We start from the raw sequence: 14,242 nt of genomic DNA, 5'->3' as shown, positions 1-14,242 counted from the left end.
GGGGTGGGGAGACGGAAAGAGTGTACAGTGCTCTGCACATAGTAAGCGCTCAATAAATACGATTGATGATGATAGGGGAGAAGGCAGAGAGGAAGTTAGTGCATAGAGAAAAATTTTATTGGAAATTCTTCGAGAATACAGTTTATAATACAGCTCAGGACGTTTTCAAAATGCAGGAGAGGGGCTGGGTTTTGGCTCCACAGCACGGATAGTCCCGGTTTCTGGTCCCGCCCAAATCTCTCCCTTCCTTGGGGACTGAAGGGGACCCCGCTCCGTCTCCGGCCCTGGCAGCTTGGCCCCTGACAGGGATGATGGCCCGAAGCTCAACACTCGGCCAGAACCGAACGAGTTCCAGCCTCGGACGTCGTGCCCTAGGCGGAGAGGAGGCCCCGGCGCTCGGCGAAGCACCCGAGAACCATCGTGGGCAGCGGTCCACCAGAAAAGGTATGTGGATACCACAGCCTTTCAGGGTGGAGACAAAGGGGAGGGATGGGAGGATGTCTGTAGCAGGGGACATCCTGGGGAGAAATTGCAGGAGAATGCAGCCCCACCACCACCCGACTCCTCCCATTCTCCAGATGCGTTAGCAAACCTTGGCTGGCAGACTCTGGGAGAGCAGGGTAATTAGGGGGCAGGTGAGGCCTTTCAGTTGGACCAAAACACCCATGAGGAATCTTAAGTGCACCCCATGAGCCCTCTGACCTAAATTGTCTCCAGGATCAGATCCAGAATTCCTGGGATAGCCTGGAGTCGGCCCAGCCTCCCGCGGTGAGCTGTGGAACGGAAGAGGGCCGGAAAAGGGGGGAAATGGCTGGCTGATCCACTCATTCTTCTCCACCTCAGGCACCACCTTTGGGAATGGCTGTTTTAGTCCCTGCCGCAGCAGAGATCGGGCACAGCAATGCAAGGCAGGCAGGCGCTAACCAGAGCACAAGGCTCAGCCCCAACGGGGGTTTTTGGGAAGACAGAGCGATACCCAGGGAACGGAGCCCAGCAGGGTAAGGCACCTGTCGGAGCGGTCGCATGCGGCCAACGGGCAGGTGAGACGGCATCAGCTAGCTCCGGTGGGGCCTGGGCCTCAAACCTGGCTTTGATTTACAGAGAGGGAGGGGAAGCAGAGGAGACAGATGGGAGCCGGTGGAGGAGGGGTAATGTAGCCGATGTCCACCCTGTGCAAAATACCGTACAATTCAGTTGGGTGGGATTGGCTGTGGTGGCTGCCTCAGAACCCGTTCCAGCAGCAGTAGCAAAACCAGAAGGCTTCAACCCACCGCATGCCAGCCATGCTGTTCTCCGGACTCAGAGGGAAACAGGGATGGGGGCTGCGAGGGAGGGGAAGAGGAAGCTCCAGCTGCAGCTCCGGACCTGGGGTTTGTCCAGGCCCTTTCCCAGGCAGGTGGAGGATAGGAATGTACCTTCAGACACTCGAGGAGGGTCTGCCACATTGTTCAAGGGGAGGGAGGGGAGGGAAGGGGATGCCCCTGAGCCTGCTCAAGCCCACCCTCCCTGCCACCACCGGCCTTTCAGCACCGCCATGCTGTTAGTGTAAAAAGGACTGGGAAAGAAAACCTGGATCTTGTCAGCCTCTCGTAAATCAGCTGGATGAAGGGGAGGGGACATTCCAGGGACTCAGAAATAAGCCGATCCCCAATTGGCCAAAGCGCAGTCACCAGCTTCACCGAAAGCCAGCCCCACCCCTGCATCTGGCTGACGCAGGGAGGCCTTCCTCGAGCCCTTCCCAGGACCCCCCACCCCCTCCCGTCCAGTGAAAATATCCAACGCCAAATACGTCTTTTTTAAAATATCTTATCTCTTTTAAAGCAATAAATATTTACTGTTTTACTCTTATCTATAACCAGAGCAGCAACGGTTGCACGGAGGGGAGAAACCAAGAGAGAGGAAAGAACCTTGGTCTGAGATGCCTAGTGACCCGACCCTAGAGAAACAGGATTCCTAGTTTCTATTTACAACCGCATTTCAGGAATGCCACCCCCTCCTGTCACCCCGCCACCCTCTTGGGTGGTGTGGGGGTGGCCCCATCTCCCCGGAGGGAGAGGGAGGGCGAGAGGGGAGTCAGGCGTGCCGGTCTCTGTCCGGCGGCGGGGGGTCTGACAGAAGGGCTGCTGCTACGGGGGGGCTGACTTTACTGTAAGGTCTCCACGAAAGCGTCGAACTCTTTGACGTTCTTCTCGTGCACGGCCAGTTTCTCTGGGAGGGAGTCCTGCAAAGGAAGAGGGGAGAGAAGGGCTGCTTAGTCGCGTGGGGCTCTATGCCAGATCAATCTATCAATCGTATTTATTGAGCACATACTGTGTGCAGAGCACTGTATTAAGCGCTTGGGAAGTACAAGTTGGCACCATATAGAGACGGTCCCTACCCAACGGTGGGCTCACAGTCTAGAAGAGAACCTCTCACCGCACTCCCGGGGTCTTTCAAAGACTTCTGGCCACGAGGAGACCTGACCTAGCCCTTAGTTCTGCTATTCCGCTCTAGCTACGGCCCCCGGAGAGAGACGAGGAGTCCAACGGAGTGCAGTGGGTGATGGAGGTGGGACTGGGGCCGCTGGTGAGACAGGAAAATTCTGCCGCCAATCTTCCTTCAAAACGGAAGACTTTCCGACGGACATCGGGAGAGCCGTTTACGATGGGCCTTTTAGACTGTGAGCCCACTGTTGGGTAGGGACTGTCTCTATATGTTGCCAATTTGTACTTCCCAAGCGCTTAGTACAGTGCTCTGCACATACTAAGTGCTCAATAAATACGATTGATGATGATGGGCCTGGGAGTGGGGCCGAAATAAATGGACAAGCGGCACGTTAGGCGGTGTCGGGGGGAGGAAAGGCTGATCAAAGCACGTGAAGGAAATGTGAAACGATATCCTTCCTGCCACCTTTCGTGGACCCTTATAGGAAGGCAGGTTAGCTCAAGTTCATTGAGCGTTATTAGAAAGGGGGCTGTCCTGCTGTTTTACTCTTGTCCTCTAAGATTGGGGAGTTTCATTTTGCCCCTTTAGGGGATGAAGTGAGTTGTGAGAGGGGGACTTCCTCCCAGGGCCTGAGAGGCTGTGGAATCCCCTGACTGGAGATCTTTAAAGACTGGAAATCAATCGGTAGTATTTACTAAGCGCTTACTAGGTGCAGAGCTCTGGGCTAGGAGCTTGGGAGGGTACAAAACAACAGGATTGGTAGACAGGATCCCTGCCCACGAGGGATTCCCCTCCGCACCTGCTTGGCAGTGCTGGCTGGCTGCGATGACTCCCACGGCACTACTCCCTGGTGACTGGAGCCAAGGGCCAAGGACGGTTTCCTTTTCCCGGCCCCCACGCCTGGCTTTGGTATAAAGTGAAGTTAAAGCCACCTGGCATGTCGGTGGGTCCCTGGGAAAGCTTCTCCCAAGACAAACCGTAACCCCCCCGAAACCATTCCCACCTGAGTCCACGGTCCCCGAGCAGCCGAGGCAGGCAGGCCGCTGGTCTGGCAGGGATTCGGGTGGGGACCGTCTCTATAAATGTTGCCAACTTGTACTTCCCAAGCGCTTAGTACAGTGCTCTGCACACAGTAAGCGCTCAATAAATACGATTGAATGAATGAGTGATTCCTCCTCAGGCCTCGTTGACCCTTTTAGATGGCTGTGGCCTCACGCTAGCGCGAGCTGGCCTACTTCTCCTGCAGGCTGGAGTTTGTGGCGTCTAAATCAATCCATCAATCAGTGCCGGGTATTAAGCGCTTACTTATGTGCAGAGCACTGAACTAAGCACTTGGGAGGGTACAACAGAGTTGGTAAAGAGCTTAGGGCCATACTGGGGATGTAGCAAAGGCTCAGAAGGCACCTTTCATCTGATCCGAGAGAATGGAAGTGACAAAAGGGTGGATTACTGGGAAATCTTGCCAGGGGCCAGAAGCAGCACACAAAAGAATCAAATCCCTTAAGGGCCAGCTGGAACTCCACTGGCTCAGGATACACACACTCTTTTGGGTCTGGTTTCCCTGGCAGGGAGTTGGATGCCATCCTAAAGAAAGGGAGAAAGCCAGAACCCTGCAACTGGCTCAGGGAAGAGAAATTCTGCGGCCGGTCAGAGGGAAACAGGAATTATACTCAGGCAAATGAGTGAACGATGGCACTGCATTAGGCAAATGTCAAGTGCCTGACATGCCAGTTGTCAAATACGTGGCTCGCCTTTCTCTTCCTCTTGGAACCCAGAAACCTGGAGAAAAATCAATAAGCTGCAAACCGTTCCTGAGGTGTGGCTGGGGAGCGGAGGGGGAGCAGAGAGGGAGTGGACAGTGCGTACCAGATCCTCGGCCATGGATTGAGCGCCGATGTCGATGGAGAGGCTGCTCAGCTGAGGGGGGTTCTGAAACTCCCGGTAGAAAGTTCCTAGGTCCATTGGGAGAATGTCATCTTTCGAAAAGGCCGGCTTCTTCACAAATGAGAGAGGGAGAGGGCGAGGGCAAGCAAGAGTGAGGTTAGCCTCTATAACCACGGCACAGAGCTAAAGGAAGGGTGCCCAAAGATAAACGGAGGAGCCTTGGATAAAAGGCCAGTACCACCCCCGCTCCGCTTTCTGGTTTCTCAACTTTACAGAAATCCACTCTCCTGTACTCCACTTTCTCCTGCCTCACCTGCCCTGTTGCTTCTACTTCCGTCAAACGTCCTTCTCCCCTGGCCAGAAGAAAGCAACACACTGCCAGTAGTGCCCAGCCTGGTTAACCGTGGTAACGAAGAGTTCTTCGCTGTGGATCACCTTCACCTCCAAGCCCCAGCCCGATACTAGTCGGCCGGCCATCACGGCAAATCTCCCTGCCCCAAACTAGCCCGGATTCCATCTCCTCCTCCATCCAAGTGAGCCTCTAGGATGCTTCAGTGTCTCTCCGAACAGCCTAACCCAGCACCACTTTCCGCCCTGGGCCCCGTGTCGACGTCAGCCCTTGAACTCTGGTCTCATCCTGGGGGCAGTGGCGGAGAGGAAGGAAGATCCACTTTTCCGCCAGGTCCCGCTCCCGTTTCATCGTGCGTAAAGGACCTCAAGCCCCAAGGTGGGCACTCTAAGAGGAGGCAGACGGGGGAAGGGCGGGGGAGGTGAACTTACAAAATCGACCATGACAAAGTCGTCGTGAGCGTTGCCGCTGCTCCCGCCGCTGGAGCCCTCTGAGTGCAAGCTGCCCTGGAGAGGAGAGTCCGTGCCCGGGGAATCGGGAGGGTTCACCTGCCCGAGAAACCACAGTGTGGAGGGAAGGAGGGAAAGAGAGAGGGGGTCATGTCCCGACCCTCTTCCAGGACCCAGTGGGTCCAGGCTAACTTTAGCATTTGGGGAGGGGAAGGGGACAGTCCCTTGAGATCTAGGACGGGAGGGGAGACCATTCCGTACCCATAGCTGGGAGGCCCAGTGATGCTTCCCTGAAGCACGGGGGAAGAGCTCGGGCTGGGCTAAGCCTTCTCTCCACCCAAAGGAATATGCTTTCATCAGCTTGGGCTCACCATGGGGTCAGTGTCCTCCAACTCCAAGCTCTTCGGAGCAAACATGGCAAACGGGATATCCAAACTGGCCACGGTCACCTGGGTGGAAAAAAAGCCAAAGTTTCAGGGTCAGCTGTTACTGAGCACCCTGCCGGGTCGCCTTCAATGGGCAAGCCAGCAAATCACAGTAATAGTACCTATGCTATTCATTCATTCAATCGTATTGAGCCCTTACTGTGTGCAGAGCACTGTACTAAGCGCTTGAGCACTGTACTAAGCGCTTGATATCATTAAGTGCTTACTTGGTGCCAAGCACTGTTCCAAGCACTGGGGTAGATACAAGACATTCAAGTTGAACACAGTCCTTCTCCCACATAGGGCTCACAGTGAAAATAGAGGGAATAGGACATGTTGCCAACTTGTACTTCCCAAGCACTTAGTACAGTGCTCTGCACACAGTAAGCGCTCAAATACGATTGAATGAATGAATGAATGAATGAAATCCCCATTGTACAGATGAGGAAACTAAGGCACAGAGAAGTGAAATGTCTTGCTCAAGGTCACATTGCAGATTAAAACCCTGGTCCCTTAAATCCCAGGCCCAGACACTTTCTGTTAAGCCACACAACTTTCCCCAAATGCCCCCTCACTAGGAATTAGAAGTCTGGGCTGCCCCTATTTGCCAAAGGTTGAGCCGCTCTCAGAGAGAAGCAGCCCAACAAGAAAAGCTCCATTTTGAACATCGGGGTGTGGTCCTGGGGGGGGGGTCTCAACTGTGTCTTCAGCTGGACCCATGGACGCTCAACTCTGCCTGGACTGTGACATTCGCTTAGAACTCAGCGGCCCTCGCTGGCTGAGCTCATAAGCCTGGTAGAGAGCATCACCCAGCCGGCTCCTCTCCCCTCTGAACCGATAATAACCGAAGAATTTGGTAAGTGCTGCCCCAGTGCCAAGCCCCGTGGTACGCGCTGGGGTAGAGAGATGATACAATCATATCAGACACAGCCCCTGTCCCACCACAGGCTCATATGGATTCAGAGGGAGCCACCTGGAGCCCCTTAACCCTCCCGGAGAGCACGGAGGGGGGGAGGAATCACCTGGTTGATGGGTTTGTTGACAAAAGCCCCCACTTTCCGGACAAAGATGGCCTCCAGGACATCATGGGGGGAGGCCCGGCCTTCGCTGCTGTTCGAGACGGTTTCTGTGTCCTCGCTGGGAAAGGCAGGCAGGAAGGCAGAGTCAGGAGCTCGATCTCAGTCAACGGCACAACCCCGCTCCCGCCTAATGACTCTTTTTAACTTAGCAGAGGGTCTCTGAGGGGCACTAGGGCTTACTGGGCAGGCGCTGGGTGCAGGAACTCTGTACTAAGCACAGGGGAGAGTACAATTGTTAAAAGTGCTTCCTACCCTCAGGGAGCTTACGGTCCAGCAGAGGGTATGTATTCAACTCATGTCTGCTTGGCTCTCCTGTTAAGACTACAAGCCCTCTGAGGGCAAGGGCTGTCTCGTGGTAGGAACCACAGCCGAGGCTGAAAAGTAGAAGGCGGGGATGGTACCCAGCTGGCAAGGGCCCGGCCCTGGGAGCCCACAACTCACCTGCTGGAAGGAGTGACCGCAGCGTAGTGGGCACCGTCTGAAGGGGTGCAGGTTGTCATCCTCTCCTGGTCAGCCTGGGCACCGTGGGCAGGCTGGCTGGGGGCCGGGGGCACCCCACCATCCTTTCCGGGCACCACCAACTCCGGCGAGGGAGAGAGAAAGACCGGGTTAGCGGGGGGGTGGTACATCAGGCCGCAGAGCCACTTCCTTACCAGCATCAGCAGCCCGGGGCCACGACCGGCCAGCCAAGCTTCATTCAGTCTCTGGCCTGGCGGGAGAAGGCCGCGTCCCCCGAGTGAGAGCCAAGAGAGGAAAACCCGCTTACCAAGTCTTTCTTTCTAAGCACCTGTGACCTAGATCTTCATCCGAGAGCTCAGAGGACTCCACCAGGACATTTCTCAGCTCCCCTGGCCAGAGGTTTGGGTCTTCCACACTTCACAGACACCGGGAACCCCGAATTTACGCGGCCGAGTCTTCCAGCCTCCCCACGCGGCCCCCTCCCCTGCCTGCCACGAGGCGGCCGCCACCGAAGCCCCGGGGCTCCTTCCCATCTTTAGGAATACCTGGTGAGGGTGTGCAGCATTCAACCCGGCAGCAAACACTAAAGGATAAGCCAGATCAGCCGATCCAACTCCGAGAGCAGCAGGCTGATAGGAAAGGCGAGAGCTTGAGAGCTAAGGAAAAGGAGAGAAAAGACAGGAGAGTGGAAAGAGGAGAGGGAGGAAAATGAGGGGAAGGCTACGGTGTGAATGATCAGAATCACTGGAAAAGGTCAAACTAGGGAATGTCCCACACCAGGCCTCAGGGAGAGCCAAGCAAATGACAAGGAGTTTGAGACTTGGCTACTTCACTGGGCGACCCCTGAAATGGGAGAGCCGGGCCAGCGTTTTGGAGAGGATCTCCACTTTCCTTCCAGGGCTTGGAGGAAATGCCCGGCTTTTTCTGCCCACCAGGAGCTCAGCTGGATGCTTCTATCTCAAGCCCCTGGTGATCTGTGGGAACTCTGGGCTTGGGCCTGGATGGAATTTACAGCAAAAATAAACCACGATTTTTAAAGTCATTCTGTTTTCTCGACTGACCACAGGTCCCGTTGGAGAAGATGGGCTTTGATTTCAGCCTCGTCTTCGATGACTCACGGGCCCCAGAGGACTTTGATTTCGATTAAAAAAGAAAGAAGGGAGCTCTGGACGTTTATTTGAAAACAAGATATAAATAACCATGTTCTTTTCCATCAATGGAAAGAGGAGGAGCAAAACAAAGATTCTATTTTGGGTCCTGGAGCTTCCTGGGCAGAGTCATTTGGAGTCCAGGGCCCCCCAGCCCAGAATCCCCAAGAAGTGCCCTCTGGGAAGAGCTCCTTTCACTGACAGTAACTTTCACCTTTGGTGCATTTTTTTTTTTAAAAGGGGCCTCGTGGCCATCCCCTTTCTTCCCACTTTGAACTCACTTGGTGTGAAAAGGCCAATCCTGCCATGGGGACCCTCAATGTGTCCGTCACCAGAGGAGAAGGGGTCTGAAAGTGTGCCTGGGTGACAGTAAACACACACTGTGCACATAGACCCAGCCAGACACACACACACACACACATGCACACAACAAGAAAGGACGAAAGAAAAAAAGGAAAGAAAACAAGAAAGGGGGCTTGAGAAAAGTAAAAACCTGGAGGAGCTGGGCCTAAGGGGAGGGGAGTTTGCAGACCAAGTAGTTAAGGTGGCAGAAAGGCAATTAATCAATCAATCAATCAATGGTATTTATTGAGCGCTTACTATGTGCAGAGCACTGTACTAAGCGCTTGGGAAGTACAAATTGGCAACATATAGAGACAGTCCCTACCCAACAGTGGGCTCACAGTCTAAAATTAAGAGGGGAACAGGAGAGATGGAGGGGGAGGCAATGTTGGTTGACATTTCTGGAAAAAAATGGTGCCAAAGGAAACCCTCCTCTTTCCAACCGACAGTGGTGGGTCAACCTGACCCCAAACAAGAAATTGGAAGGCTCCTCTTTGTCTGTGTTTACCAGAAAAATCAAGAGCGGGGACGGGGGACGGAGCCTGGGTTTTTTCTGAGAGGATCTAAAGGATGGTGAGAACTAGGACCACAGTGAATGGTGGGTCCTGACAAGATACAGGGTTGCATGGGTGAAAGCCAAATTCCTACACCTGCCTTTATTCGAAAACTGGGCTCTGATGCACCAGGCTTGGGATGCCTCTGGCACAGCCTGGTTTATGGTGGCCTGTGCTGACTGGTGAAAACCTGATGGAGGAGTTGAACATATTTCCAAGGTAGCCCACAACCACAGTCACCTACAATAAGAGCAATTGTGGTATTCGCTCAGCGCTTACTAGATACCGAACACCGTGCTCAGCGCAGGGGTAGGCACGATACAATCAGAGCAGATCCAGGCCCTGTCCCACATGGGGCAGGGGATCTACCTACCAACTCTGTCGCATTGTACTCTCCCAATCAATCAATTGTATTTATTGAGCGCTTACTGTGTGCAGAGCACTGTACTAAGCGCTTGGGAAGTACAAGTTGGCAACATATGGAGATAGTCCCTACCCAACAGTGGGCTCAGTCTAGAAGGGGGAGCGCTTAGCCAGTGCTCTGCACATTAAACTCTCAATAAATACCTCCAATTCATTGATTGATTAATGGGGTTCACAGTCTAAGCGGGGGGCAGCTATTTAGTCCCCATTTTACAAATGAGGAAACCGACATTCAGAGAAGTTAAGCATTTTCAGGGTCTGGGCGTTTGAGGGAGAATCAATCCACCTTGATGGTTTTGAAACCTCTAATAATTTTGGAGCAAATCACTATTATGAGCCCCCAGAGGGACAAAGACCATGTCTAATTCCCACCTATTATTTCCCCAGTGTTTAATAATGATGGTATTTGTTAAGCACTACGTGCCGAGCACTGTTCTAAGCGCTGAGCACTGTTCTAAGCGCCGATAATAAAGATGATGGTCTTTGTTAAGCACTTACTATGTGCCGAGCACTGTTCTAAGTGCTGAGCACTGTTCTAAGCACCGATAATAAAGATGATGGTCTTTGTTAAGCGCTTACTATGTGCCAAGCACTGTTCTAAGCGCTGGGGTTGATGCAAGGTAATCGGGTTGTCCCACGTGGGGCTCACAGTCTTAATCCCCCTTTTTACAGATGAGGCGCAGAGAAGTTAAGTGACTTGCCCAAAGTCACACAGCTGCTAAGTGGCGGAGCTGGGATTAGAACCCACAACTTAACCGCAGGGAGGCAACGTGGCCTAGTGGAGACAGCATGGGCCTGGGAATCTGAAGATTTGGGTTCTAATCCCGGCTTTGTCCCCTGCCTGTTGTATGACCTTGGGCAAGTCACTTAACTTCTCTGGGTCTCTGTTTTCTCATCTGTAAAATGGAAATTCAACCCGACTTCTTCCTTCTTTATCATGGGACTATGGGACTTTATTATGGGACTTTGAGCCCCATAATAGGACAGGAACTGTGTCCACCCTGATTATCTTTGACCTACTCTGGTTCTCTACCCAAAGTAATCAATCAATCGTATTTATTGAGCACTTACTGTGTGCAGAGCACTGTACTAAGCGCTTGGGAAGTACAAGTCGGCAACACATAGAGACAGTCCCTACCCAACAGCGGGCTTACAGTCTAGAAGTAAGTATTCTACTACTACTATTCAAATGACTACTTCAAAGGTCCGTTTGTTTCACCGGGGGGAAAATAGAGGCAGGGTCTCTAAATTACCTGCCCAGAGTCATAATGGCAGAGCCAGAGGTAAAATGGAGAATTCTCTCAGCGACTCCGTTGGCACTGACACTAGCTATTACCAAAGTGCCGTTTGGGTCAGAACAGGTCTGCCTGCCCTCATTCTGCTTACAAAATTGTTACGGTCAAGACACCCAGGTCACAGGCCTCTATCCCAGCCATCAGAGGAGCTAGAAGAGGAAACCCCCAGCAAAATGCTAGTTGAGCTGCAGCTGAAGTCCCTCCAGTATTCATGAGAACAAAGGTCTGGAAAGCTGCTGATCGCCCAGTAGCTGCTCATGCTGTTTTGGGGCAGGGGGAACCTTTGGACTGGATGCTGAGCTCAGAGGCTCTGGACAGCAGTGGATTAAGTGGCCCCGGGCAGGCCACACTCACGTTGTCAGGGGAAACCTGGCTCTACCTGATACCTGGGGCATCCTGAAAACGGCCAGAACGGGGCCCAAGGTGCAGCCCAGCCATGGTCACACCTGCCACCCCTTAAGGGACATCTGCTTCTGGGGGAATGTGGGCTACCCAAGGGGCGGTGGGGAAGCGGGGAGCCCAGCGCTCTCCCATCCCAGGTGCTACCTCTCAGGTGGGAGAGCCTGGGAAGGAAGCGGCAACCGCAAGAGAGAGCGAAGCAATGGGCGACCGTCTCTCGCAACTGGTGTAGCCTTTGCCACCTGGTTGGGCAGTGGGGAAAAAAAAAAACAGGACGGAAGAGGGAGGCGAGGGTGCGGAGCTGGGTCACGGCTGCCAGAAAGCTTTGATCTTTATTGGTATGTTTTGGGGAAATGTGGACAATCCTTAGGTTTAACCGACAACATCTTGGGGCAGATTTTTATTGTCCCAAGTTGAGAGAGCACCAGACGTTTGATTCAGTGCAGCCAGGTTTTTTTTCCCCCACTGGACCCCGTTAAGTATTTTATATCATCTTCTTTACCAGAAAAGGTCCCCAGACCAAAGGAGCCTAGGCTCCCTTCAAACAGAGGCCCCGAAGTGTGGAGGAGCCTCTTAATCTACAACCCATTAAGGCTTAATGAAAAGAACGATGCTCTGCACAAGCTTCACCGTAACACCCACAACTCAGAGGGGAAACATCCAGTTGCTCCAGTCTTGAAAACTGCCTGGGTCCACTATGTGCCGGAATTTCCCAGAGTCTGAGCCAAGGATGCTCACAATTGAGTCAGACTAGCAATTCACTGGCCATTTCTGGGCCGAGGAAAAATGTCTTAACTTCTAAGAGTCTGGCCCGGCCACTCTGAAGGAGAAATGGTCCCCGTGGACCAGAAATAAGCCCCGTGTCTCAGTCTGTGCCTGACAGGCTGCGAATTTTGGACACATCTGATTGTAATTCTCAGCCCACGGATGTTCACGGTCCCCTCTCTCCTTCCCCGCCTCACCATGACTCCTCAGCTCTGAGCAACAGGTGGCCCACCAGCATTTCCTAAGAAGGGATTTGATCCGCCCATTCCTGACACCCGTCCATCCAGGTCAGAACAAGCTGACAGAGTGAGTGACTGAAGCTTTGTGGGGATGTTCAGGAGGGAAGAGTCTGGAGGGAAAGCAGGAGGAGTCGGGAATTATTTCCAGGGGGAAGGTGAAGGGGAAAGAAGGATAAATGCAGAAACCTACAGATACCATAGAGGTAAAACTGGCCCTCGACAAGTAGGAAATTGAAAGTGGGCTCAGCAGTTTAGAGTCAGATCATAATAGTGGGTCCTTGGCAGGCACGGTTTGGGAACCACTAGTCTAGTCGATGAGATTACTGAAACTCTTCACTTCCGAGTGGATGGAATACAGGAAGAGAGGCTTCATTTGATTCCGCTTGAAGAGGATTAACGATGTTCAGAGAGGGATGCATAGGTAGGTTCAGGCTTATAATAATAATAATAATAATGGCATTTATTAAGCGCTTACTAAGTGCAAAGCACTGTTCTAAGCACTGGGGAGTTTACAAGGTGATCAGGTTGTCCCACTGGGGGCTCACAGTCTTAATCCCCATTTTACAGATGAGGGAACTGAGGCCCAGAGAAGTTAAGTGCCTTGCCCAAAGTCACACAGCTGACAAGTGGCGGAGCCGGGATTTGAACCCATGACCTCTGACTCCAAAGCCCGGGCTCTTCCCACGGAGCCATGCTGCTTCACTTTTACACCTCATCTCGCCCCTGGTCCCCACCCACCCACTCGAGTCCTGTCCAGGGCCTCTGGAACCAGAGGTCCCATGGTGAGTCAGCTCAGGGAGGTCAGTCAGACCCCATCCAGCTGGCTGGGGAGGATCTCCTGGTTCTGTCACTGTTTACGTGGTATCCCAGGGAGGTGGTTTGGGAGCCAAACTGAAAGGGAACCAAGGCCACGCTGGAGGGCCCAGAACTTACTTTTCGGGAATGATGTGGCCCACGCAAGACTGCTCTCTTCCCCAAACTGCCTGCAGAAGCCCCCCAAAACAGTGCCCCAGCCAGTCAGCCGTGGGGATAAGCGCGGGTTTCTGGATCGTGCTGGGCTCTGTATCACACAATCACTCACCCACCCCCAAATACGACTACAAATTCATCCAAACCAATTATCACTCAAGAGGGCTGCAACAGAGGTTTTCTGGGGAAAAACTAGCATTACAGCTAGGAGGATTCTCAGCCCCGAAAGGGGTATTAAAAAAAAAAGAAAAAGAAAAAGGATTACATCGTAAGCCTGTGCACACTCAGTATTTTCCCATTTTGGGACTGGCCACAGGTTGGAAATTGTAGTCCCTCCTGCAGGGCAAGAAGCAAGATTGTTTAGCTTGTCTTTCTTTTTTTTTGTGACATGAGTGATCACTTTTTCGGACCAGTCGCAGATAATAATAATAACAATAATAATAATAATAATAATAATAATAACAACAACAATAATAATAATGATGATAATGGCATTTGTTAAGCACTTATTATGTGCCAAGCACTGTTCTAAGCACTGGGGAGGATACAAGGTAATAAGGTTGGCCCACATGGGGCTCACAGTCTTAATCACCATTTTACAGATGAGGTAACTGAGGCACAGAGAAGTTAAGTGACTTGCCTAAAGTCACACAGCTCTCAAGTGGCAAAGCTGGGATTAGAACCCATGGCCTCTGACTCCCAAGGCCGGGCTCTTTCCACTGAGCCACACCATTCTGCAGTCCCTTCGGGGGCCCCAGGGCCCATCTCTTCCTACCTGAGATGGAGGGGAGGTGGAGAAAGAGGTGGTGCACACTTCTTGAGAATCTTCCACAGATGGGTACGTTACTCCAGTCTCCTCACCAACTGCTCTACAGGTGGGAAAAGAGATGTAATTTCATAATAGTTGCGGTCAATTTCAGGAAGGTGGGTGGGGTGCAACGGAAAGTCAAAAGCCATGGCTACCTTATCCGAAGAGAGGGGGAGGGATCTGAGCTGAGATGGCAAGAGATACCCACACGCGGCTGGGGATGTCCTTGCT

The 14,242-nt window shown here is 52.7% G+C and overlaps 1 protein-coding gene across 5 annotated transcripts in view; it reads right to left on the bottom strand.

The window, feature by feature from the left end:
* Window positions 1-95: 95 nt before the first annotated feature.
* ATG13 (autophagy related 13) overlaps window positions 96-14,242 on the bottom strand; it is a 40,518-nt gene continuing 26,371 nt past the window's right edge. For 2 of the 5 annotated variants that reach the window (XM_038765401.1, XM_038765405.1), the window contains 9 exons: window positions 13,979-14,072; window positions 8,499-8,597; window positions 7,615-7,725; window positions 7,052-7,191; window positions 6,554-6,668; window positions 5,478-5,555; window positions 5,089-5,205; window positions 4,291-4,419; window positions 1,791-2,221 (listed from right to left, as the gene is read on the bottom strand). In XM_038765401.1, the coding sequence (XP_038621329.1) occupies window positions 2,144-2,221; window positions 4,291-4,419; window positions 5,089-5,205; window positions 5,478-5,555; window positions 6,554-6,668; window positions 7,052-7,191; window positions 7,615-7,725; window positions 8,499-8,597; window positions 13,979-14,072 (961 nt within the window). In that variant the 3' untranslated portion in view covers window positions 1,791-2,143. Of the gene's footprint in view, window positions 2,222-4,290; window positions 4,420-5,088; window positions 5,206-5,477; window positions 5,556-6,553; window positions 6,669-7,051; window positions 7,192-7,614; window positions 7,726-8,498; window positions 8,598-13,978; window positions 14,073-14,242 lie in introns of all 5 variants that reach the window. The other 3 variants (XM_038765402.1, XM_038765403.1, XM_038765404.1) reach the window with 3 other exon arrangements.

This window comes from Tachyglossus aculeatus, chromosome 22 (genome assembly GCF_015852505.1).
Source record: "Tachyglossus aculeatus isolate mTacAcu1 chromosome 22, mTacAcu1.pri, whole genome shotgun sequence".
In the NCBI taxonomy this organism is placed as follows: Eukaryota; Metazoa; Chordata; class Mammalia; order Monotremata; family Tachyglossidae; genus Tachyglossus; species Tachyglossus aculeatus.
This window is presented reverse-complemented; position numbering and strand designations above follow the sequence as displayed.